Here is a 26,671-nt window from a genome sequence, read left to right as displayed (position 1 = left end):
CGCCAGGATCACGCCATGAGCCGAAGGCAGACGCTTAACCGCTGTGCCACCCAGGCGCCCCTGATAAATCATTTTGATGTGAATAAATGGGGTGGAGGGCAGGTTCTGGATTAAGGTTACAAAGGCAGCACAGGGGAAATTAATTCATGTTTTATCCATAGACAAACCATTACAGCAAATAAGTTGAAACTTTTACTTACAATATATTTTATTAAGATGGGGAAAGACCATGAAAATCTTCTGTGCCATATAAATGCAATCAACCTAAAGCTGAATTATGTGGGGTTTTTTTTACAAGATATTTACTGACCTTCTTTTTAGCAACTGGGTAACACTAGCATATTAATGTAGCAACACTGAAAAAATGAGCCATAAAATCCTTTAAAACTGTTTTTATTATGAGCAAATGAAAATCAAAAGAAATAATATAGACATACACTATATATAACTCTTGCATTTTAAAATGCATTTGGATTATTTCCATATGGATGTAATTTTTGTTGCCAAAAATACTGTGTGCATCTGTAAAAAACTCTAGCTCCCCATTCTAGAAGGGGGGGTAGGAGACCGCCAACATATTTTTAAATATTTCAAACGGAAAGTTTCAGTCCATGAAATATTTTGGGCTCATTGTTCTAAATGCAAAAGTGCACACTATTTCAACTAGTTTGCAGGAACGACTTTTGGGCAGCAGGAAATGGAAATTTTAATTAAAACCTTGAGTCAAAAAGTTGTTGGAAAGTCTTTTAAAATAAGTATGATTTAGTAAGTGCAACCAGGAATTTCCTTTTTCCGTTTGGACCCACATATTCTCGCGGGATATATTTCCATCTAGGACATCGTTAAAACAAAGCACTGACAAACTCAGAAACAAACTTAAAATTTGTTGAATCACAGAGTAATAAGCCATGGCTTAAAAGAAACATGAAGCCTGGGGTTCCTAGGTGGCTCAGCTGGTTAAGCGCCAAACTTGGTTTTCGCTCAGGTCACGATCTCAGGGTCCTGAGATGGAGACCCTCCAAGGGCTCTGAGCTGAGGGGGGAGCCTGCTTGAGATTCTTTCTTCCTGGATGTCTGCCCCTTCCCCCATGCCCCCTTAACACGTGCTCTCACTTTCTAAAAATAAAAAATAAAAACAATGAGGCCTAATGGCCGGTTAAATTTACTAAAAATCATTTTTCACTTAAAATGGGTGAATTTCATGGTATATAAATTATACCGCAAAGTTGTTTATACGGCAAAATCCAAGCGCATTGTTCTCTACATTTTATTACATAATTGATCTTTAATATTGTTTAGCTGTAATTAACAGCTAAGCATGATTAGTTCATCTCTCATCCTTTATATTTTTCGTTTTGCGTATTTTAACAATATACATAATCTACCATTAAAGCACTTAAATAACGATTTGAATGGTGGACCCAAATTGTTTACAGATAAGGGCAAGCGATCGAAACTGCTTAGAGACAGCTGTTCTGGAGACCATCCCAAAACCCCGACGCTGTCACGACCTTCTCCAGCGGTCCCCTGAGATCCTCGGCCAGGTCCCCCTGAAAACGAGTGCTCGACGCTTCTTGGCTTAACTCTGGACACTCTTGCCCTTCGCTCACAGCGCTCTGCACACAGAAAACGGCCTGGCCCCCTCGCCAGCTTCCTCATTCCTGCCTCCCTTAACCAAGTCGCCCCAACTCCGCTTTCCACGGCCGCGGTGTCCGCGACCCGGAGGGGGAGAGCGAGGACTGACAGCGGCCACCTCCGCCGCAATCAGAGGGCAGGGGTTGGGTAACTCCACCGCCGCAAGGCCTGAGTCAGCACACGCCGCGCTCGCGTTTGGGTCAAGGTCTCCTATTAGGCGTAGCCTTTCCGGAAAGAGAGGGTGGACCGCCGTGGGCGGTCATGGCGGTAAAGAGGGGGAGCGAGGAGGACAACAGGAGGCACACCCCGATTCCAGGCGCGCACGCGCAGCCCACCCCTCTCCTCACCGGAGCGCACTAGCGCGCTAGACTCGTAGGGCGGCGCGTGCGCGGAAAGACTGGGAGAGCGCGGAGGGGACGCGCGTGCGCGGAGAGGCGGGGCGAGAGCGGATGGGCGGGGAAGGGAGAGGCGGGGCAGGGAGGAAGGAAGAGGCGGGGCGGGGGCGAGGGAGGAAGGAAGAGGCGGGGCGGGGGCGGAGGCAGGGGGCGGAGGCAGGGGGCGGAGGCAGGGGGCGGCCCTTGCGCCTAGGGTTTCCTCGCGTAGTTCGATGCTGCTCGAGGTGACCGAGGATGTGACTTCCTCGGCCAGCGGTGGCCCGCAGACGATGTTCGCCCTCCTGGGCGCGACGACCCTGGTGCTGGTCGCTGGGGTGCCGTGGATGTTGCCCGCAGCCGCAGGTGAGAGACGAGGGGTCCCGGCCCAGGTCCGGGGCGGGGCGAGAGGCTGGGCGGTGGGGGCGTTGGAAGCCTTGGCCCCGGGAGGCCGGCGTGTTGTCCGGGAGACCTCTGCTGGTCCGGGGTCACAGCGTTCAGATCGAAAATCTGGAGGCAATGGTGTTCCAAGGATCCTCCTACGGCGCTTGCTTGGGGGCCAGCGTACCTGTCCCCGCTCAGGTGACGCCCTCCCCGCCGGCTCTGTGGGCTTCCCCCGCCGGGGTGCTGGGTGAGCGAGAGCCTTCCTGTGGACTTCGTTTCTCTTCGAAAAATCCGGTAACCGGGCTGGACCCTTAAGTAATAAACAAGGCCTTAGCGGTGAGTTGTGTTGCTGTTCCTGAAACATTGTCTCAGTTTAGGGAAACAGTTATTCAGCCCCACAGGGGAGGGGGTAAGGATTGCAAGAATTTCGCTGCCCTCAGGACTCATGCAGTCTAATAGAAAGTAATAATAAAAGAAAAATACGCAACCAAAATAGAGGCCGGGACCACCAGGCTAGTTTGCTTCCTTTATTGATTCTTAACTGGGACGCATCGGGGGAATGGCAACTGTTAGAAGGTTGACTTCGTAGTGGGGAGGGTACCCAGAGAGAGAGAGGGACTAGCACCCAAGGGCAGGAATCCAAGGGGTCAGTGAGGCCGCCCGGTAGGTTCAAAATCCTTAACTGTTAGCTTAGAAAACCGCACCCCCGTATGCTACAATGGTATCCTATTTCTCAAACTCTTCCTTAAATATAGTATATATAGTATATGGGTACTATGGTCCTGGTATAACCCTGGTAATTTCTTTGAAGTGTTTTGTTCTTGAAATTTTTGTATTCAGCTCATTGTGCTGTGATATAAAAGGAACTTCCCCAGAATTTTCACAGGAAAGTAGCATTCCAAGAGGAGGTATGTTAAGACCCTTATTTTAATCTAAATTAGGGGAGAGCTGCTAAAATAAACTTATACACAGTTAGCATTTATTGTACTCTTAACCATGTGCCAGGCAATTCTCTAGGTGTTTTAAAGGTATAGAGTCATTTAGTTTTCATTACAAAGCTACACACCGATATCCTCATTTTACAGAAAAGCAAACAGACTGAATGGCTTGCCTAGCCAGTGGCAGAATGGGAAATTAAACCCTGGGGATCAGGCTGCTTAGTCTGTTTTCCTAAGGGTTAGACAATCGAAATTCTCAATTATCCATCGTTATTTGTTAAGTACCTAGTTACCTTTCAACTAACTAGTGTACTTTTTTCCTCAAAGTAACAGTAAAATGTTCAAAACTAAATAAAATGTTAACCCAAACTAGAGATCCCAATGTTGCTCTTTCAAAGTCCTAAAAATATTCATACTTTTAAACCTAGTAAATGTAGTTCTAGGACCCTAGCCTAAGAAAATTATCCAGAATATGGGAGGAAATTTATATTGGTATGGACGTATGTGTTTGGATTTATATCAGACTTAAAAAGATAGTAAATCGTTTCTGATCATCCACAGGAATGTGAAAGGTTGCAAGCAACCAATTGTGGAAGTAGATGTATTGGAATAAGTGCCGATTTATAGATCTTACACACTACAAAGGTGAAATAGACTATTTTCTTTCTTTTTTTTTTTTTTTTGGAGATTTTATTTATTTATTTGACAGAGCTAGAGACAGCCAGCGAGAGAGGGAACACAAGCAGGGGGAGCGGGAGAGGAAGAAGCAGGCTCCTAGCGGAGGAGCCTGATGTGGGGCTCGATCCCATAACGCCGGGATCACACCCTGAGCTGAAGGCAGACGCTTAACCGCTGTGCCACCCAGGTGCCCCGAAATAGACTATTTTCAAAAGGATATTGCTAATACGAATAGAGCGAATTCTGTGAAATCGAAAATGCTGTGTAATAACTATTTCCACGTCCCTGACCGTTAATCAGTCAGTTACTTGTTGGTCTCCCAAATGCCAAGATGCCCCTAACTGCAGGGTCTCTTTCCTTTAGCAGAAGAAGGACTGCATCCCAGAGGAAATCCCTGGCTCTACCCCATCAGATGTCTTCTGTCTCAAGGCCCAGAGAGTTAGTGGAATTAGACTAGTCTAGACCAGAGACGACAAATGCCATCAGATCTTTTGTTGATTTCTGTAAGCCCAGTCACTCCCTTTGGCTGCATAGACTCTATACAGTCACAACAAAGGGGATGAGAATTAAGTTTAGAGGAGTGGAGTAAGGAAAGTATTCTCCTTTTTGATGAAGTCTCAGAGAAAATAAGTGTAAAAAGGAAAATTGAGGGAGGGGAGACTCAAAGAAGAGCTCCCCAAATTAAAAAAAAAAAATTCGGAATATGTTTTCTCAACTCCTCCCCTTTGGACTCCATGCCACAATATGTCTAGCTGGAAAATAGAGGAGGCAGTCCCAATAAAGAAAGTTCTACATAAGGACTTCTTTCTACCATAGAAGGAGGTAACATGCTTGCCCCGAGGCAGAAGTAAAGGCTGGAAATATTAAACAAGAGATAAATTTAGAAGCTGGCCTTTTAAAAACTGTAGCTTATCGTAGTGAAAGATCAGCCCTTTGTGCTATTGAAGAAACTCCTGTGAACCCAGCACTATGCTGAGTACTCTGAAAAATGCAGATTGAGTATGAAGCTGTATAGACCCTGCCCTTAAGAAACTTGGGATCTGATTGGGGATTTGTGTTTAATGCTAAGAAGCAATTCGTTGTGGTTTTTTTGTTTGTTTTTTAAACATCTTCATTTAGCAAGTTTTGAGATCCTACTAGACCTCAGCTACTGTGCTGAGTACGTCTGCTTTAGTGTGAAACCGAGCAGTAGGGACTGATGCTTCAGCCTGTAAGGAAAGAGCAAGTTTAGCAGGAGCTGCATGCAGTATTAATGGAAGATTTTCTGTAAGGGGTCAAACTCGAACGGGGTCTTGGAGCATTTGGGTAATCAGAGAGGAAGAAAAACGCAGGTTGGAGGGGCCAAAAGAGAAAAAGAAGAGAGGACATAGAACTCAGAGAAGATCCGTGCTAGAGGTATCAGAAATAATAGATCCCTAGACGGAAATCCTTAAAAATAAACAGAAGGGTTCCGGCATGATACGAACACCTTTACAAGTTCCTGTAGGGCTTGGCTGACGTGATAACCATTCATACCACTGTCTCTCGATTTTGTCAAGTGAATATTGGGTTTCTGTGACTAGCTGTTAACTTTGAAATCATACAGCTGTTGGATTCTCTATCAGAATATATGAAGCCTGGGGTGCCTGGGTGGCACAGCGGTTAAGCGTCTGCCTTCGGCTCAGGGCGTGATCCCGGCGTTCTGGGATCGAGCCCCACATCAGGCTCCTCCGCTAGGAGCCTGCTTCTTCCTCTCCCACTCCCCCTGCTTGTGTTCCCTCTCTCGCTGGCTGTTTCTATCTCTGTCGAATAAATAAATAAAATCTAAAAAAAAAAAAAAAAAAAGAATATATGAAGCCTAACTAGAGGATGTGAAACCAAACTGAGGCCTTTAAACAGTTGAACCTTATAGCCCTTACATCACTTCTAAGATCAAAGAAAATTTTTATACAGAGACTATTTTTTTCTTTTTCTTTTTTTTTCCTTTTACCTTAATTGCTAAAAAAATGCCAGCCATCATCTGAGCTTCCAGCCAGTTGTAATCTTTTTGCCGGTGGAAGGTCTTTTTTTTTTCCATCGTGATGAGTATAGTCGTCAATCCCCTTCACCCATTTCGAAACCCCCTCCCCTCTGGTGACCATCCGTCTGTTCTCTAGAGTTAAGAGTCTGTTTCTTGGTTTGCCTTTCTCTCTCTCTTTTTTTTTTCCTATGCTCATTTGTTTTGTTTCTTAAATTCCACATATAAGTAAGATCATATGATATTTGTTTTTCTCTGACTGACTTATTTTGCTTAGCATAATACTCTCTAGTTCCATCCATGTTGTTGGCAAGTGGCAGAATTTCATTCTTTTTTACGACTGAATAATATTCCAGTGTGTGTGTGTGTGTGTGTGTGTGTGTGTGTGTGTATCACATCATCTTTATCCATTCATCAGTCGATGGACACTTGGGCTGCTTCCATAACTTGGCTCTTGTAAATAATGCTGCTATAAACATAGGGGTGCGTGTATCCCTCTGAATTGGTGTTTTTGTACTTTTTGGGTAAAGAGACTTTCAATTAAAAGATCAATGCTGATTTTCTTTATTTTTTCCAGCTTTACTGAGATATATATGACATATAAGGCTTAATTTTTATAGATTAAAAAACCTCAATCTAGCTCTCTCAAATGCAGAGATTAAATAAATAATTAGCAGCCTCCCTGTGCTGAGAGCAACTATTAGGGTTTTTTTAGATTTTTGTATATACTTTGTTATATTTGAATGTATTCATTCTTTAATCAGTGACGTCAAAGGAAGAATAACATTTTTGAGACTATCTGCAGTGTATATGTAACTGTCTTCTTTCGTGGTCCCTTTATTTCTAGGAGGAACAAATCTAAAGTCTCCTCAAAATGTAGAGGTCTACATCGTTGATGATACCTTTATCCTGAGATGGGACGGGAGCAGTCCATCTGTCAGGAATGTGACTTTTTCAGCAGATTATCAAACGTACGTGACTCTATTGATTGATTTGCAAGAATCACCTGAATAATTTTGAAAATTGTAACACCATCATTTATTTCTCAGACTTGGGAAACAATCGGTTTTTCCATCTTTTAGGGAAACGTTATGTCTACGTAGTATTTATAACCTCATTTCTACAACTAGAGACTTAGTCCAATTCGTCTTTGGGTGTGGTAGCAAAAGAGATTTGGGGGACGAGGATGGCAGGCAGCTTTATGGACACAGCCCTACTACCTTCTCTCTTCTAGAACCACCACCTTCTTTGAGTATAAATCAGGATCCGAACTAGAACACGTTTTGAGGATACGGGAGAGGGCCCCAAAAGGTCTATCCATGGTCTTGAAATAGACCCCCAGTTCTCCTATGGTCAGGCTTTTTTATTATCCCCATCATACACAATGTTTAATTTAGGTAAAATTTATTAGTATCTTGGATCCTGCATTTCCAAGACTCTTGTTTCGGGAGTTTCTGCCTTCTCCCTAGCGCTAACTTTCTGCCTCATAGCTGCCAAGAGGATGGGCAGGTGGGGAGTTGCAGGAGAAAGGATTCCAGAAAGAACACAGCTCAGGGAGTATAGTACTTTGCTTTGGGTGTCAGGGCCCTGTGTGCTAACAATGATCCCTGTCCGAGAAAAAGCGGCCGGTAATTGGGCAGTGAAGAAACAGGGTGTAGGACCCCCAGAACCGGGACCCCCCCTTCAACCACAGCCCTGACACTCAGTTCTGCAGTTGATCATTAATAGAACGGTGAGATTAATTTACTTTCGCAGCTTAGTTGTTTATGCGCCTGCGTGTGTATGTGTACATATATGTAGACACGGACACAACGTCTGTAGTTTTTCTCGGAATTCATCATTTGAGAATTATCTCTAGAGATTTTCTTTAAATTGAACTTTGAGTTTTGTCCATTTCATTCCTTGCTTTAGTTCAGAATTTTCTTATTAAACAATTATTTTAGTTATAACAAAGATTGTTTCAGATACTCTTATTTAAAGTTAACCCTTTCAGGGGCGCCTGGGTGGCTCAGTCGGCTGGGCATCTGCCTTCGGCTCAGGGCATGATCCTGGAGTCCCAGGATCGAGCCCCATGTGGGGCTCCTTGCTCAGTGGGGAGTCTGCTTCTCCCTCTCCCTCTGCACCCTCCACCCCAGCTCCTGTTCTCTCTCTCACTCACTCTCTCTCCAATAAATAAATAAAATCTTTTTTAAAAAATAAAGTTACCCTTTCAGTAAAGAACATAGGCAGTGCCCTCGTATTGTTCCTCCACGTGTCCTATTGCTTATACTAAATTCTCCAGTCCGAAATAGTCTGCCTTTATCCTTTCATTCTGACGTTAGCATCAAATGCATTATTTCAATATGTTCTCATTCTACTCTGTTCCACTAGCTTTATAAATACTTGCCTTATAAAAATATGCCAGACTACAAGTTTAGGGAGACAGGACAGCGATAGTATAGTGTGCTGTGGACTTGAGCCAGGCTGCTTGGGTGCCAAGCCGTCCCTTGCTATGTAGTCTATCAGTGTTTCCTTGTCTGTTAAGTCGTGATAAAAACTAATAAGAGCATATATAATTTATCATCCAAACCAAGACACTTTTGAGAGTTACAAGGGGCAGTTAACTTTAGATAAGCTGGAGCAACAAGCTTAAACCAGGACCGCCCCAGGCAAACTGGGATGGGACTCCCCCTGCCCCCTCACCCTAATAAGGTATCTAACATAGAAGGTTATAGAAGTATAGAAGAACAATTGTATGCAGAGTGCTCAGAACAGTGGCGTGGAGTGATTAATGGAAGTGTAGTTAATAGCGGCAGCAAACAAGTATTTTTTTAATTAAAAAAAAAAGATTTCTTTTTTAGACCAAGAGAAAGTGTGAGTGGGGGGGAGGAACCGAGGGAGAGAGAGAGAGAGAGAATCCCAAGCAGGCTCCATGCACCAGCTCAGAGCTGCACACATGGGGCTCGATCTCAGGACCCCGAGATCATGACCTGAGCCAAAATCAAGAGTCGGACGAGCCAACCAGACGCCCCTTAATGTAGTGTTTCTCCAAACATAGGACGGATACCACTGGAGGTAAATGTTCCACAGACACCCAAGTAAGCTGTTAGGATTCCAGTGTCTGCAGAACACATGCTGAGACATCAGTGTTTGTGACCTACGTCTAAAATTTATTATGATGTATGTAGTGTTTAGTATTCATTCTGTCATTCAATAAAGATTGTGTGCCTTGTATGCTAAACACTCTCGTGGGTAGTTAGAATGTATCAGTGAATGGGAAAGACAAAGGTCGCCTGTAATTATATTATGGCACGGATTTTATGAATTGAATTTTATATTGGTTACATACTCATTCTCGAATCATGTTCTGTTCTGATCTAAATATATGATAAAGTTGGGATTGGTGGGGGGGTTGTTTGTTTGTTTGTTTGTTTGTTTGTTTTAAGATACTATAAAAGCAGCTACCACTGCAGTAGCTCCCTTAAAATACAAAAGCACTGGAATCGAGTGAGCTTCTGTACCTCCCGGAACAGGAAAGGTAGAGGGGAAGAGGGAGAGCGGGTTGGAACCATTCAGGGCTTAGTTTTACAATTTTTATAAGGTTTTCGGTTTATAATATGAGCTTCTGGATTTTTTAACATAGATTCTGCTGGGGAGGAGTTTCTGAGGAATGGTATCATTAAATGCAGGCTCTAGCCTCACAGCTCAGAGAAGTGGGAAGGGAAACTGGCCAGGAATGAAGCTTCCCATATGCCAGTGTATATTTTCAGTCATTTTTTAAAATGTTTCCTTTTTGAAAAATGAGATGGACTGATATTTGGGTCAGCACAGAAATGATGCGGACCGCTCATCCCCGGAGTCTGTTATCTTGAAGCATTTTTAAAATGAAGTCTACAGTATTACCCCTCCCGCCTCCGCCCCCTTTCCCTCCGAAAAGCAGCTCGTGCTAGAAATTATGACTCAGTCTTGACAGAAACGCCTTCTCAGAGGAGAGTTTCTCTGCCTGGTTTAAGGTAGACAGGGCTTCACATAGGCAAAAATTTCGAAACCTAACAAGTTTGTTTTCTGTCTCTCGCCTTCCCGTCAGCCTCCTGGGTAGGCCAGAGTGACATATGGCAACATGTCCTTTCTTGATTTTTTCATGTGTTTGAAGAATCTAATATCGACCAGTTCTACTTTTTAATGGACTAAACAAGGAATTTGTCAGTTTGTATCAACATTTTAAGTCCTTTGTCTCTAGTGATGTAGGAGGAAGAATTACTCCAGACAGCTAGCAGAAGGGACGGTTTGGTTTTGATGAAGACAGAGGAAATTCTCCAACCCTGCTGATTCTGAGGTCTTTCCTTGGTCTGATAAATCTAGTCAGAGAAGTTTAGAAGGGAATCATCACATCCAGTCACCAAGTTTTCAGGAAGGAAAAGATCCAGAAATACAGAGTAATTGGTCCAAAGTCACACAACTGTTTTGTTTTTTTTTTTAAAGGTTTTATTTATTTATTTGACAGAGATAGAGAGAGCCAGCGAGAGAGGGAACACAAGCAGGGGGAGTGGGAGAGGAAGAAGCAGGCTCCTAGCGGAGGAGCCTGATGTGGGGCTCGATCTCATAACGCCGGGATCACGCCCTGAGCCGAAGGCAGACGCCTAACCGCTGTGCCACCCAGGCGCCCCCACACAACTGTTTTTAACAAAGCTGACACTAAGTCCACTCTTTCTGACATTCTAGGTTATTTTTTTCTCTGCTTCTATGAAATCCTAATGCAACCGGTCACAAAATTATAGAACTGTATCAAAAAATTAACCATCAGAATGATTCCACCTTTTCTAAATAATAACTTGGCATATATGGGCTGGCCAGGAGTGCCATGTTGCAACTAAAATGTTAACAGGACATTAACTCAAATAGAATAACTACTTAACCTAGCTTTATAATAGTTTCTATTTTTAGTAAACAGAAACCACGTTTGACAGTCTTTTGTATTTATACATTTGCTTATTCATTCATCTCCTTTTTTATCTTAAAGACTTGAAAATGATACTTGGTTAAAATTGCCTGGATGTCAGTCTATTGCCAATACCAAATGCAACTTTTCTTCACTCAAGCTCAATATTTACGAAGAAATTAAGTTGCGAATAAGAGCAGAGAAGGGAAACAACACTTCTCCGTGGCATTATGTTGACTCATTCACCCTATTTGGAAAAGGTAAGAAGAAGTTGCCCCCCGAATTCCAGGGTATTCCTCATGAACTTCGCATCACAGCTCACTTCCCAAGCCCTTTCATATGCATGGTGTAAAAGCTCCCATTAAAAAAAAAAAGCCCAACTTTTTTCATAATAATTCTAAGACTTACCTGCCCCTTCCTTTTCATTCTGTCTTGAGTATTCACTGGAGTATCCCAGAGGTTGATAGGTGACAGGGAGACCAACTGACTGACTTGGCAGAAGCGAGTGGGAGATAACATCTGTCTTTTTTAAGCCAGACATTAATGAAATTGGGACGAGATGTGACACAGCTCCACTCTTCTCGCTACATCTGCTTTGCAAAATGTAATTCTTTTTTTATAACAAATATTTGTTACAGCGCAATGGGTTTCCCATTATTATGTGCTCATGAATTAATATTTGAAAATGTTATCATTTTTAATGTTTAATATGCTAAATATTGAAAGACGTAATCCATCTAAACCAAAGCTCTTTCAGACCCTCAGTTTCTTTGAGTGTGAAGGGCTCCCGAGACCAAAACAATTGGGAACCCTGGCCCTCTGTTAGAACTCCGAAGAAGAGTGATCTCTGTACCTCTCTGTGCTTCTCGGCCTGCCACTCTCTCTGCGGTCCTGTGCCTTCGAGCTCCGTTCCTCCTCGCTGCACAGAAACCACTCTTGTCAAGGATTCTGGTGACCTCCTCAATGCCCAGTGAGTTCCCTGCTCTCTTTGGGCTCAGTTCCTGTGTAGCACCTCATTTATCACTTGAAACCCATCCACTTCTGGATCTCCAAGGCCCTGCTCCCTGCCAGCTCTCCTCCTGCCCATCCATCCCTCCTTTGCCCCTTTTTCCTGACCTCCCAGACCTTTCAGTGATGGACTACTTTGGGGCCAGGTTGTCAGACCTCTTCTCATTCTACACTCGGTCCACTGGGAATCTTACGGCTTTCAGTCCCGTCTGTGTGCTCTTGGGAAAAGCCCAGACGTACATTTCCAGCCCCGCTCCTTCCCCTTATCTTTATACTGTATCACCAGCTCACTTTCAACAGACGTCTCTGCTTGGGCGTCTAGGTCATCTGGTCAACCAGAGCTCTTGATTTTCCCCCTCAAAACCTGTTCCTCTTGCGGTCTTTTCCATCCCCGCTACAGACAGCACCTGTTTTATTTGCTCAGGCCAAGAGCCTTGGAGTCGTCTTTGGCATCGCTTTTCCTCAGGCCCTGCATCCGGTCTGTCAGTACATTCTGAACAGTCCATCTTCGGGCTGTATCCCGAAGTGGATCCCGTGTCGCGTCCACCCCTGCGACCAGGCTTCACCAAACCACTCTCACTCATCTCTTGAGCTACTGCAGTAGCTTCTTCTTGGCCTCCCTGCTTCCTCGTGCATGAACCATGATGATCTTTCCAAAACGTATCACAGCATGGCACTCCTCCAGTCTCAGCCCTCCAGTAACATCCCGAATCTAACTACAGAGCTCTTCCTTTGTTATCTGGCTTCTAGCTACTTCTCTGAGCTCATTTTCAACCATTCAGCTACCTGAGCCTCCTTATTGTCTCTTGAAAGTGTGAAGTGCATTCCCCACCTTGGAGGCTCAGCCTGGAATACTCTTTCCCTAGATAATTTGCCTGACTGACTCCCTCACGTTATTCAGGCCTCAGCTCAATTGTCGCAGAAAGGCTGTTCCTGACTAACTTATCTGAAGCAGCTCTTGCCACCATCCTCTCTCCCTTATGTTACTTCATTTTTCCTTACAGCACACACGACATACACATTTGTCTTTTGGGGGCTTATGCCCATATCCCCCACTAAAGAGTTAAGCTCCGTGAGAAACTTTCTGTGTGGTACTATACCAGGCACATATGCAGTGCTCAGAATTATTTGCTGAATGAATGTTTCAAGCCTGTATTAATGAAGTTATATAGTAAACGTGTTCATTTTTTTACAGCTCAAATTGGTCCCCCAAAAGTACATTTAGAAGCCGAAGATAAGGCAATAATAATAAACATCACCCCACCTGGAACAAAAGGTCGTGGCATGTGGTCTCTGGATAGCTCAAGCTTTACCTACAGCTTAGAGATCTGGAAAAACTCTTCAAGTGGAGACGTAAGCATTCTTTTTACTTTTGTTCAGTGTGAGAGAAAAAGGACATGAATTTGTTCAAAATTTTAACCTTATACTTTTTTAAAGAGCAGACTTCTATGTTTTCTGTTATAGAGAAGGACTGAAACTGTTTACCCCAGAGATAAAATTTATAAACTCTCACCAGAGACCACTTACTGTTTAAAAGTTAAAGCAAGACTTTTGCCGAGAAAAATTGGTGTCTTTAGTCCTGTGTATTGTATAAAGACCACAGGTAAGGAGGAAATTATGCTTTAGATTCAGTAACTGTATATACGGATGGGCAATCTATTAATTCTGGCATTTTTCCCCTGGGTTGCTGAAGTTTATATGAGGTTTAATAGATATTAAAATAAAAGTATTGTAATATTTATGTAAGTAAAAATAAAAGTCACAGTATTGGGGATTTTTGTCTCAGGTAAACAGTAATGAAAGTTCTGCCTAAAAGTCTAAATATTTCCTAATGACAAAAACTACTTTTATTTCCTCAGAATCCACAAAAGGGGGAAAGTAGTTGCTAGAGGAGCAGTTAGTCTTCCAAAAAGTGTACCTTTATAAGCGAAACGTTAAAAAGTGAAAGCATCCTGATATATTTTGCCAGTGACCTCTTGCCAATGTTAAGGTCAAAGGTTAGGAGCTGAGATTTGTTTGTTATTTTAATCATAAATTTAATATGCTTTGTTTTTAAAATCAAACATACAGGAGAATTTAAAATTTTCCTCTCCTGCCTCCTTACCCCCAGTTCCATATCCCAGCAATTAGCCCTGCTGGCGGTTATTCACGTTCTTTCCTACTTCTCTCGGGCCTTACAGCATATACACAGACGTGTATATCGTTTCTTGGTTTGGGGGTTCTTTTTGGTTTTGGTTCTTTAACATTTTATTTATTTGACAGAGACACAGCAAGAGAGGGAACACAAGCAGGGGGAGAGGGAAAGGGAGAAGCAGACTCCCCGCTGAGCAAGGAGCCGAGTGCGGGGCTCGATCCCAGGACCCCAGGGATCATGACCTGAGCCAAAGGGCAGCCTCTTAACGACTGAGCCACCCAGGCACCCCTGGTTTGTGTTGTTGAAATTAAAAAATAGGGTCCTGCTAGAGCAGTCTTACAACTTGCTTGTTTAACCTGCTACGTTGAGGATTTCTTTGTATGTTGGCACAGACAAATCTATCATGTTCTTTTTTTTCTTAAGATTTTATTTGAGAGAGAAAGATCACGGGCATTGCAGGGGGGTGGCAGGGGGAGATGGAGAAGCAGACTCCCCACTCAGTGGGGAACCCAGTGCGGGGGGGGCTTGATCCCAGGACCTTGAGATCACAACCGGAGCCAAAGTCAGACCTTGACAGACTGAGCCACCCGGGTGCCCCATCACGTTCTTTTAAATGACTGCATACCATCACGTTGTGTGAACATACAGCGTAGGTAACTCACTTAGCTGTTACCTCCCGATAACAGGGAAGCCTTTTCTTGCCCGTGCTGTTAAGTTGTTACAATTCTTACCACGTATCTCTCTCTCTCAAATAAATAAATCTTTTTTTAAAAAAAGGCAGGGGGCACCTGGGTGGCTCAGTTCAGTTAAGCATCTGCCTTCAGCTCAGGTCATGATCCCGGGGTCCTGGGACTGAGCCCCACATTGGGCTCCCTGCTCAGCGGGGGGTCTGCTTCTCCCTCTCCCTCTGCCCCTCCACCCCACTCGTCCTTGCTCTGTCTCACTGTCACTCTCAAATAATAAATAATCTTTACAAATAAATAGATAAATAATTTTTTTAAGGAATTCTTTTTTTTTTTTTTTTAAGATTTTATTTATTTGATTGTCAGAGAGAGAGATAGGGAGAGCACAAGCAAGGGGAGTGGCAGGCAGAGGGAGAGGGGGAAGCAGGCTCCCGGGCTGAGCAGGGAGCCTGACACAGAGCTCGATCCCAGAACCCTGGGATCGTGACCTGAGCCAAAGGAGACGCTTAACTGACTGAGCCACCCAGGCGCCCCTAAAGAAAAGAAATCTTACTATATCTTACCTCACTAAAGTAAAAATATATGCTTTTCTGTGTATTCTTTGTCTTCTAGTTGAAAATAAACTGCCTCCACCAGAAAATATTCAAGTTGATGCTGAAAATCGCATCTATGTTCTTAAATGGGATTACGCATATGAAAATGTGACTTTTCAAGCTCAGTGGCTCCAGTAAGTTCTATCGCATGAGTTTCCTTTTGCCCAGTTTATTGTGGTCCCTTTCACTCCACTTCAGCCCCTACAGTTCTAGGCACAGGGGCTGACTGCTTGAGGTGATTATACCATATTGGAAACGGGATATTTAATTCTGGTCCCTGCTGTGCCCATTAACTAACTGGATGACACTGAGCTAATCCCTTAATCTCTTTTGGCCTTGGTTTTTTCATTTGTTGTAATATGAACATAGTTAATAATATCTCACGTACTTACTGGCTCTTTTTTTTTTTTCTTTTTTTTTAAAGTGTGCTTCTCATTTCATGTGTTATTCCCCTAACCTGGAATACTTGACACGTGACCCTGACCTTTCCTTCAGAACTCACTTTTTCCATGAGTCCTTGGAATGATCTCAGTCCAGTCTCTCTGTCTTGTTCATTTCAAGTTAGCCTTCCCATTTTCTTGACGATGTTCGTGGTTTTGACAGATTTTTTAGTGATCACTGCAGTGGGAAATGAAGCTGGACAGAACTGTGTTCTCGCCGACGCTGGAGGGCGTCTCAGCCCCGCAGAAGTGGTCGAGAACTGCATGGAGCTCGTGTTGGCAGAAGTTGTAGGGGAGAAAGAGGCGAATCCAGTGGAAGGAGGCGCGGGTTGTGGGGAGGATGGGGGTGGGTGAGAAAGCTATATTGAGAGCAGAGGAGTAGAGGGACCAAAGGCAAGTATAGCAAGGGCAGGAAAGGAAGAATGAGAGGAGGGAGAGAAGCAGGAAGTGAACTGAGGGTCAAGGGAAGTGGGGACTGCTCTGGTGAACTCTGCCTGTCTTTCCGTGTTAGTCGTGCAATGGAAACGCGTTCCCATGCCTACACGCCCGTAACCTCTGACTGACCTGGAAACGGGGCAGTGATCTTTTGTGTATACTTCAGTCTCAGAAGTATGCTAAGTACTAGGGCCGCAGATAGAGATGGATAGGGGTTTCCAGTGGCCGGTCTCCAAGTTTCTTGTGGGTACTCGGCACACTGTACAAAGCACCGAAGGGATGGTAAAGGCACAGCAATACAGCACGTGGTTCCTGGAATCCAGAGCAGGTAGCTGAGGTGGCATAGCAAGGGGTGGTTCGGGGCTGAGGAGTGGTCTACAAATTATAAGGGAGACAGAAATCGAAAATGTGAAGGTAGATGGGGCTGGAGAGACCAAAGAAGCCATGTGGAGGGAGATGAGACGTGAACAAGGCCTTCATTGGTGAATCACATATTTTAAAATTGGACACAAGAAGGCACGTTAGGCAGAGCTATAGAACAAGGGACGCTCAGACTACAAAGAGATTGAAAATTAGGTTAAGGTCTTGGGGTGAGGAGAGGTATTGCTCTGTAACAAATTACCACAAATTTAATAACAGCTTAAAGAGAGCTGTTCTCTCCCAGTGACTTCTGGTCAGGGGACCAGGCCTGGCTTAGCTGGTCCCTCTGCTCAGGGTGTCACAAGGAATCTTGGGGGCCATCTTGGAATTTTGCCTACCACACGGGAAAAGCCCTGCCTTGAGAACAGTTGTACATTTGGGCTGGGAGAGCAATGAGAGAGAACACTGAATACATAGGATAGGATAAGATGAGGCATTTGGGTGCCATTCAGAAGTTTGCATTGAGGGGTGGGTAATAGGAGGTGTGTGTTCAAGGAGGGGGAAGATTGCCACGTTGTATGTGGACCACAGAGACGCCGAAGACGGGAGATCCAGTTAAGAGGGTATTGTAGTTCCAGGCTTGAACTGAGTTGCAACAGCTTTGAGCTGTTGGCTTCTGAGTAATGTACTTGACCTCCCCAGGCTCAGTGAAGTGCCCGTATTCTGTGTAGACGTGCTGTCACCACACTGTGGCGTGTATCTCCATGTTAACACTTACCCACCGGTGTATGGGTAACATGTTTCACAGCTGGATTTCCAGAAGGAAAAAAAAAGCCTTATTTGTAGCTCTTGCCAGTTTTCATGATGTCAGTACTCCTACTGTGGTCCCTTTCAGCACAATGTCACTGAACATGGCATTGGGAAGAAACGCACAGGAGGACTCCATTACAGAGTATTTATTTCCACCATAGAGATACAATAGACATGAATAGCTCTGAGCATAGATAATAAAACGTAGTGAAATAATCAGGACAAAATGAGTCTCAATCCAGTTTGTCACCTGTGCTTCTGACCTGCCAGCTATAAATTAAAAAAAAAAAGTTTTCAGTATTTTTGTCTTTAATGCAGTCTATTTATTTATAAGTTTATGTAATTTAATTTGTAATAATGGCTTTTAATAACTGGCTCACCGCAGTCCAGAAAATTCAGCGGTGGTTCCCGTGTGCTGGCTCGCGTCAGCTCTGGTACAAGAGTGCTTTCTCACACCCAGGAGCAAGGGCTTGGTTCTCTGTCTTGTATGCGTGTCTCTTGCACTGCATGGTGGGCTTCCTGAGGGTGGGGACTGTTTCCCTCCGTAACCTTAACCCCTAACAGTGTCTAGCAGATTTGAGGTATTTCATAAATATTTACTGAATTACTATGTTTGTAATTTTTGTTTGTCTTAAAAGTGCCTATTTAAAAAAGATTCCTGGGGACAATTCAGATAAATGGAAACAAATACCAAACTGTGAAAATGTCCGAACTACGCAGTGTGTCTTTCCCAAAAATACTTTCCGAAAAGGAATTTACCTTATCCGTGTTCGAGCATCTGATGGAAATACCACATCTGTTTGGTCTAACGAAGAAAAATTTGATACTCAATTCCAAAGTAAGCCAATAGTTTTTACTTCAGGTTGTACTGCACTGATTTGGTCCAGAGTCTGAACATTGTTTTTCCGAGTTGAACATTGTGTCTGTACATTTTTTTCCCTAGTTACCCTGCTTCCTCCAGTCATTGCCATGAAATCCACTAACGATGTTTCCCTGCGGGTCTATATCAGCGCCACAGAAGAGCCTGAAAACAGGGCTATGAACCATCCTTACCCACTAACTTATGAAATTGTATTTTGGGAAAACACTTCAAATGCTGAGGTAAAAAACAAAACAAAAAAACAAAACAAAAAAAACCACTATGTGGTAAAATGAGGTAAGAAAAACAACAACTGTAAGTCTTTAAGGTAGGGTTGTAACTAGGCTTTAGGGAAACTAAACTTGAAGTTAAAATTTTAGGGACATTTTTAAACGTTAAGACTGTGATTAACCCCGATATTTACAACAGGAAGAATATTAGCATCTTTCCCTGTTCTGTGGCGTAGTTACAGATCACCTGCCTCAGGGCATCCCGGTGGCTGACGTTCAATCCCTGCGCCTCTTACTACTCAAATCAGAATCTCTGGGGAGGGAACTCAGGAAATTGTGTTTTTAACATGATTCCTGGGTATTTATCTAAACCAGAGTTTCTCGACACTGGTGACGTTCAGATTGGCTCGTTCTTCCTTGCGGTCGCTGTCTTGTACGTTACAAGGATATTTCGGGGCATCTCTGGCTCTGCCCACTGGTGGCCCATAGTGCTGCCTCCCAGTGGTGACAACCAGAAAACCTCCAGACTTTGCCAGAGACCCCCTGGTGGCAGGGCACCTCCAGGAGCCAAAAGAATCTCAAACGGTACAGTGGTTTGTGGACCTCAAGAGCAAATAGGCCTCCAGAGTCCAGCTTTGCCGCCCAAAATCCTGTTCCTTCCTCTTCAATTTCATGGCAGAGGAAGAATTTGAAAACAGTCCTCTAAAAAGTCTCCTTGGCAGGGGGAGTCATGAAAAAAGAGAAACACGGGTTGAAACACTAAAATTAAAAAACCACGGACAGAGGCAGTACACAACAGCGGGTAATCCACATGATTCTAGATCTCTTTTCCCTCTGGAATTACAAGCAAGGAATCAGCCTTTTTTTTTTTTTTTTTAATTTTATTTATTTATTTGACAGAGATAGAGACAGCCAGTGAGAGAGGGAACACAAGCAGGGGGAGTGGGAGAGGAAGAAGCAGGCTTCCAGCGAAGGAGCCTGATGTGGGGCTCGATCCCAGAACGCTGGGATCACGCCCTGAGCCGAAGGCAGACGCTTAACGACTGTGCCACCCAGGCGCCCCAGGGATCAGCCTTTAAAAATCTTGGGTGGTTGGGTGGATACGTTCTGTAACTTGACTTCATTTTCTGTTGGAAATCTAAGAAAATTATAATGACATGGCTACTTTCCTTTTAACTATCTGAACACACTGTAACCAAAGCATAATTTAGCCCATTGAGAATTACAGTCAGTTCTCAGTTGCCCCTACATCAGGAAAACCTATATTTGTGTCTCAAGCCACCGATTTGTGTAACCTTAGGCAGGGTGCATACCTCTCTGAGACTTTTGTTTCCTCTTCTCTAAAGGGGTGGTAGTCCTAGTAACTCCATTTTTTTTAAAGGATGTTTATAAGGTTTAAAATGAGGTAACATAGGAGGAGCGCCTGGCTGGCTCAGTCGGTTGAGCGTGCAGCTCTTGATCTCAGGGCTGTGGGTTCGAGCCCCACCACGCTGGATGTAGAGATTACTTAAACATTTTTTTTTTTAATCTTAAAATGTAACGTATGAAAACAGTTAGCACATCACTTAACAAATAGATAGTAGAGATTAAATCATTCCAGTTGCCATCCTATCCAGTCTAGACAGTGCTACCTCGGTCATTACCATCATCATAGCAACTCATATTTATTGAAAGCTTAACACATCAGGTGCTGTGGTAAGGAGCTTACATGAATTATCTCAGTCATTCTTCAAAACAATCCTGCCGGACTGCCTGATCAATTCAATCGTTCAGCAGCCACTTGGGATGGAATATCTCATATTGCTTCCCTAATGCCAGGCTTCGAACAGTTAGAACGTGGGTGGCTGTGATGTGAGGACAGTTTCGCTTGGCTCTTGGGCTTCTCTCGTTTGCCAAGAGGAAAGCACACTGCATGTGGTCTCCGGCCCAAGGACGATGAGGGACATGGGGAGGACACACGGCCTCAGTAAGGGCTCCACAGCCAGTCAGGACATGCATGAGTGAGAAAAATAAATGGTTTTTGAGCCGCGGGGTGTTTTGTCACATTATGTGACATTGCATGACTTTATTTTGTTGTCATTGTTTTGTGATGTTGTTACACGATACTGTCGTGGCCGTAGCTGACTGCTGCAGGGAGGAGCAGCAATTGTCCTCATTTCATGGATCTGGAAATAGGGCCAAGAGAAGTGAAACAACTTGCCTAAGGCCACGTAGCTGTAAGCGATACCGTAATACAGGCAGCGGAAGGCCAGAGCCCCCACGTCTCACGACTCTGCCACCGAGCAGAGGAAATACAAGGGCATTTAAACCAAAGCAACAGGTACTTATAAATTAGAGTTGTCTTAGGAATATGTCATACTCCTTTTTGGAAGCAACATTTTTAAGTTTGACATGGGTTATAATGTGTTGCCCAAAAACAAATGTGTATTTCTTGAACATACACCAACTAAGTGGCCGGGAGAGGCCGATCTTAGACTGAGTATTTAGAGAATTTAGGAAATCGACATTCCCTATCTGATTTCATGAGGTGACTAAATTGTATCAATGATCTACTTATTTTCTTACAGAGAAAAATTGTGGATAAAAGAACTGATTTTACTTTTCCAAAATTGAAACCACTAACTGCATATTGTGTCAAAGCCAGAGCCCTCATTCAGGATGAAAAGTGGAATAAAAGCAGTGTTTTCAGTGACACTGTGTGCGAGAAAACAAAACCAGGTCAGAATCTTTCATTATCTCTCTCTCGCTCTGTTATTTTAATGTAACTGGACTTTTAAAAAATAATTCACTTCACTGAAAATTGTCAAATATTTCCTTCTTGCTACAAAAGTATAAGGAGAATATTTTCTTCATGAGCTTCATGAATCCAGAGGAGACCTTCAGGCTAAGTCTTTCAGTTTTAGAAAATATTTTTAATGCGCAGTTCAGTGTTTTTGAATGCTTTATGGTTCATCCAATACGTACATAATTAACTGCCTTTTATAATTACTCTTTAACATTTAATAAGACTATTTTTAGGGTTTGTGTTTTTTTTTTACGTAATTCTTAATGTAATTATCGTGTGAAAATCACTTCATTAGTCCAGTTGTGAAGTTTGTTCGGTGGAATGGTTAAGTCCCACTTTGTGTTTTACAGTGTGTGGTGTGGACTTGGAGATGCTGATTAGTCACGGAATGGTTTTAGTTACGCTAGCTCGGTGTCACGGGTGTGCCAGAGGACACTTTGCACGTTGGGAGCTAGAGGTCAACACTGCACCCTTCACCTTGCCAGGCCGCTCTTTCAGTGGAAATGCATTGCCTAAAAAAAGGGGGTGGGAGGCGTGCCTGGCTGGCTCAGTCGGTAAAGCATGCGACTGTTGATCTCGGGGTCTTGAGTTCGAGCCCCACGTTGGGCATGGAGCCTACTTATAAATAGAGAGAAAGAAAAGGCATGCATCACCTCCAGCTGTTTTATGCTCCGGATTACCAGAAATATTTCTCATCATTCATAGATTTTTGTATTTCCTTTCACGTAGCCACATTCCATCCTCCTACACTGTCAGCATTGTGAACAGATTTGCGTGTCGAGACCTACATCAAAGCTAAACATCGCTTACTTATTTTTAGGAAATACTTCCAAAACCTGGCTCATAGCCGGAGTGTGCGCTGCGTTACTTTCCATCCCGGTTGTCGTCTATGTCATGAAACTTCTCTGTAGATGTATCGGTTATGTGTTCTTCCCATCAAGTAAGCCTCCTTCCGCTATAGATGAGGTATGTGACTTTGCTTTGTCAATGGGGGGATTTTTCTTTCAAATGATTGGGAACTATATTGATTTCCACAGAATATATACATTTTCTCGATATCCAGAAAATAATACAGACTGGAATATTTTCTTCACTTTCAGTAAATTGGCTTTAGAAACAGTCATTTAATCTCCTATAACATGGACTAGTGAGGTTTGTCCTTAGTCTCCTGTTTTTCTTCAGTTTGGCTGCCGTGGCATTTGTTTTATCATAGAAAGGCTGGTACTCACCCAGAGCCTACAGCACCCTTATCAGTGCGTCCTGTGGATGACATCACAGAAAATGAAGTAACGGAACGTGAGCCTCCTTTCGGGGCACCTCACGGGCTGCTGTTCGGCCCCCCTGTGAGGTTGGCTTATCGAATGAAAGCACTAAATGACAAAGACCTAAGCCTGGGACCCAGCCTGATGTGTCCCCCTGGGGGAGGAATTGAGGCTGCCTCCCTTGGGAGTACCGCTTGGCGCTCTGGCTTCGGAGCTAGCAAGACCCGAAAGTGAATTGTTGATCAGCTGCAGTACGTTTGCGTGTGTTAACCCCGTGAAACTTCAGCTGATCAGTTGAGAGAATTTGAGCGAGGGCCCTTACGCTGTAAAATTTTGAGAGAAACTCTCCACGGTCCCAGCGCGCCCCCCTTTCCTTCCTGTCCCGTGCTCGCCGGCCCCCTACACCCCCTCTTGGGTCCTCTTCATGTAGCTGCCCCGAGACAGTGCCAAAGTGCACGGGACCTCACTCGTGAGGGGCCTATTCTAAGCATTAGATGGCACTTGATAGGCTCCTAGCTGGTTTTTAATATGTTTATGAATATAAACCATTACCCCTGATTTTTCTCGGGAGTGGATGTAAGAAGCTGAAGCCATTGAAACTAAGAACTTACTATTTTAAACAATCTGTTCCTATTCTTCCCCCTTTTTTTAAATTAGTATTTCTCTGAGCAACCACTCCGGAATCTCCTCCTTTTCACGTCCGAGGAACAAACGGAAAGGTGTTTTATCATTGAAAATACAAACACTATCATTGCAATAGAAGAAACTCACCAAACTGATGGAGAGCACAAAAAATACAATTCCCAAACCAGTCAAGATTCGGGAAACTATTCTAATGAAGATGAAAGCAGTGAAAGCAAATTGAGTGAAGAATTCGTGCACCAGGAAACCGAGTGAGCAGAGGCGAGCTCTAGAATACTCGGGAGTTCTGTGCGAGCCACGCTCGAAGCCTGGGCTCCGGCTTCGCTCAGTAACTATGCAGAGGATACCGGCTTGTTCGGGAAGGAAAACGTCTCCGGGTCACCAGTCCTAAAATACAGGCAAGCACTTACCTGTTGGACAGAAGTCTTCTCTATTCTCCTCCGTGTGCAGAGCCTTGAAATACCTGTCACTGGACCTGACTGATGAAATGAGTGGAGTCCAGAAAATGCTCTCTGTCTGATGACATCTCAGGTACCGCTGCACTGATGCTTTGTGGCAAAGCCCACGGAGTCATTGTGTTCCTGTCCGGTGACACCGTCGCCATGTGCCTGCGGCCACCCATTGTCACCAACTCATCCTCCGTTCTCAGTGTTAAAGTTCAGGATTTTTCAGGAGGTATTTAGATACTTCTGACACCGAAGTGTAGGCCCTCGGGAAATTTCTTTAGAAAAGCCGGATACCATTACTGCTGGTTTTCTGTAAAATCTCTTACTCTAGAAAACGTCCACACGTGCCAGAAATGTGATCCTTACAATTTTCAGGGGAACCCTGTCCACATGTCCCCAAAACCTTGGCTCCTACATCACAGTCACCTATCCCTTCTGTGGTTTAGGATCCAAACCAGGTCATCTTTTCCTAATACATTAATACTTCCTGACGCACGGCTTCGTTCCCAGCCTAGAACAGTAGCTTCTGATTCGATTTTGCAATCCGTGAGGTCATAGAGATAGGGACCACTGTCTAATTAGAGAAGTTACTGTGCTATTTGAAGACAAAGGAGGATGTAGAGGTTAGTCGGGTGCATGCAGGAAGCCTGGGGACCAGAAAATGCTCCTGACAGAACAGAACAGAGTAAGAAGTAGAACCATTCAGTAGAACAGGTGACTTTCGTGAAAAATAACATTAATGTGTCCAGTCGGCTTTGAATTAGGAACATGCTGTGGGGCTGCTCACCTGTGTCTTGGTTTTTGTTTTTTCCCTTCTCAGTTTTATTGAGATATGATTGACACATAACTTCCCTGGGTCATGTCTCGTACCGGGCCAGCTGCTCCGTACCGTGTGGCGTAGGACGTGTCCCCATCTGCTCCGCTGACACGCGCTCAGGAAAGTGTTTACTATCACAGTAAGGAGGAAGTTGTAAGTGGGAGGAAAACCTCATTTTAAGGATTGCATAATGTTTTTCAAAGGCCACCTGGAGTGTATTCTTACATTATTCCTGGAGACCCTTGGTGGGAAGAGAGTCTGGGAAGTGGCTGGCCTCCGAAGGGAAGGGAGCTGCAGCTATGCAGCGCTGGGACGTACGTAACCTAAGGCCAGTGTTATTTCTGTCGTCGTCCCTGCTGACATCCCAGGTTCACCCATGGGGAAGAAAAGGTGGCAGGCAGCCCTCCCCGGCATGGCCACAGCTAGGCACACCATGCACTTCCTGGCCCTGCAGCCCCGGCTGCCGGCAGAGCTTAGTGGCGACCAGGGAGGCCCAGGAGGCCGCTGGGAGACACAGGTCTCTGCTGGAGAATCCCAAAGGTGACCCAGCACAGCTCCCCTTTTGATCTTTCTGACCGGAGACGCCTAGTTTCAGGCAGATCTTCTGGGTCGGCCCTCCATCTGTAAAGGCCCTGTCTGTGGAAATTTGCTCCTTCACAGAGGAGATGAGGGACGTGTTAGGACCCCTGCCACCAGCCCCGGCTCTTGACCCAAACTGACGCAGTGGCCCCGTCCAGCGCTCAGGCCCAGGGAAAAAGCCGGAAGCTTCCCCCGGGATGTACCTCTGGGGGCGTGGAGGAGGGAAACTTAGACATTCCAGTCGGAAGACACCGAGGAAATGATTCGTTAGGTCCCAGGATGTGGGAGTGGATGCTTTCAGGTTTGGAGACCCTCTGGGGTTCTCCATGAACGAGCATCTCAACGGCAGCGACCCAAAACCCGCGTGTTTGCCTTGTGTTCTGGACATGGGAATGCAGTCCTTTCCATTCTTCATGATGGTCTGGCTGCCTGTAGCGTATCAGCAGGTGCTTACTGGTAAGGAGTGAGAAGCGCTCTTTCTGAAGCGTGGTTTACTTGGAAGGACCTGTACTTGGGAGCGCCAAGAAACTGCCTCAGAAGTGTGGTATTGATAGTTCTTGGAGAGGCTGAGTATAATCAGAGCATTTATGTAATAGATTTGTATCATTACAGCCTGAAGTCTCTAGGGGAGGTGCATATACACGTAAATAGTGACATGGGGGTGTCGACGCACGTGTTTCCCATCTGCCCTTGCCCTCACATGAGATATGGGTCATATGCCATTAGGATAGCCATAAAGTACTTACTTACTAGTATAGATTCTAATCGGAAAATTAGAAACGCCACTCAGAGCTCTGAACTTTAGAATCTGACCAGAAATTCACAACCTATAAAGTTATGTTTTAAATATAATTTAGAGCTTGTATCCTTTCGTCCCCCTGCGACTTTAAAAAGCAGCCCCAGATTGCTCTTAAGAATTCTGTGTACAGAAACCTTCCTTCCTCCCCTCCCCTTCCTGTGACTGCTTGACCTGGTATGTATTTGTTTTTTGTCTGGTGTCTGTCTGCCCCCACGAGACCGGAAGCTCTCTGAGCACAAGGACTTTCTTTTATTCATTGTCATATCCCCAGCATCTGCCACAGCGCAGTCCCTCCTCACTCGTGCAGGTTGGTTGGGAAATAATTACCGAATGTGTGAAATCCACGGTTTGAACCAAGTGGGTGCTTCTGACCGTGTTTGTATGTTGGTTGAATTGCAGAAGGACATCACCACGTGTTCAGTGTTTCTATGCAGTAAACTTGTCTTTGTGTTTTTGTCTTAAGCAAGCCCTATTGCGGTGAACAATTTTACATAATAAACACTGGGGCCAGAAGTCTTTGATTTCGTTGTTGTCGTGCTTAGACTTAATAAACTTTCATGTATAAAAGGTGCTACAACTGATGCCTTCACAAGATACAGCCGAGGGAGCCGATGCCCGGGCCCAACGTTGCGATGTCCAGCATTGAGTGTCCCGAAGGCACCACAGCAGACGTCCTGTCCCGCAGCTCCTGGACAAGGAGCTCATTTGCCTGCCCTTTGCCTTTTCACAGCCTCAACTTAAGACTTGGATGGAGCACGGCCTTGATTAAATGAGTTTGCAATGGTGTTGCATACTCTGCTTTCCTCAACTAAACTGCCTGCCTTTTGCAAATATCTCCTCCCAGAATAAACTCAGAAATTTCTAAGGACA

The 26,671-nt window shown here is 44.4% G+C and overlaps 1 protein-coding gene across 3 annotated transcripts; it reads left to right on the top strand.

Annotated features, from left to right (window-relative positions):
* Nucleotides 1-2,214: 2,214 nt before the first annotated feature.
* On the top strand, nucleotides 2,215-26,671 carry IFNAR1 (interferon alpha and beta receptor subunit 1). Of its 3 annotated transcripts, XR_005832142.1 has the most exons (12): nucleotides 2,215-2,371; nucleotides 6,849-6,972; nucleotides 11,001-11,179; nucleotides 13,123-13,280; nucleotides 13,392-13,530; nucleotides 15,357-15,471; nucleotides 18,021-18,220; nucleotides 18,326-18,483; nucleotides 21,039-21,189; nucleotides 22,077-22,222; nucleotides 23,176-23,691; nucleotides 26,370-26,671. XR_005832142.1 is itself a non-coding variant. In XM_040621013.1 (11 exons), the coding sequence occupies exons 1-11, from the start codon at nucleotides 2,242-2,244 to the stop codon at nucleotides 23,413-23,415; spliced, it is 1,740 nt and encodes a 579-aa protein (XP_040476947.1). In that variant the 5' UTR covers nucleotides 2,215-2,241; the 3' UTR covers nucleotides 23,416-26,314. The 3 variants fall into 3 exon arrangements, 2 of the variants coding, with proteins under 2 accessions (XP_040476947.1, XP_040476948.1); XM_040621013.1 differs by lacking the exon at nucleotides 26,370-26,671 and having other exon boundaries at nucleotides 23,176-26,314; XM_040621014.1 differs by lacking the exons at nucleotides 6,849-6,972; nucleotides 26,370-26,671 and having other exon boundaries at nucleotides 2,240-2,371; nucleotides 23,176-26,314.

Source organism: Ursus maritimus, unplaced genomic scaffold (assembly GCF_017311325.1).
Source record: "Ursus maritimus isolate PB19 unplaced genomic scaffold, ASM1731132v1 scaffold_4, whole genome shotgun sequence".
NCBI classification, from domain to species: Eukaryota; Metazoa; Chordata; class Mammalia; order Carnivora; family Ursidae; genus Ursus; species Ursus maritimus.
This window is presented reverse-complemented; position numbering and strand designations above follow the sequence as displayed.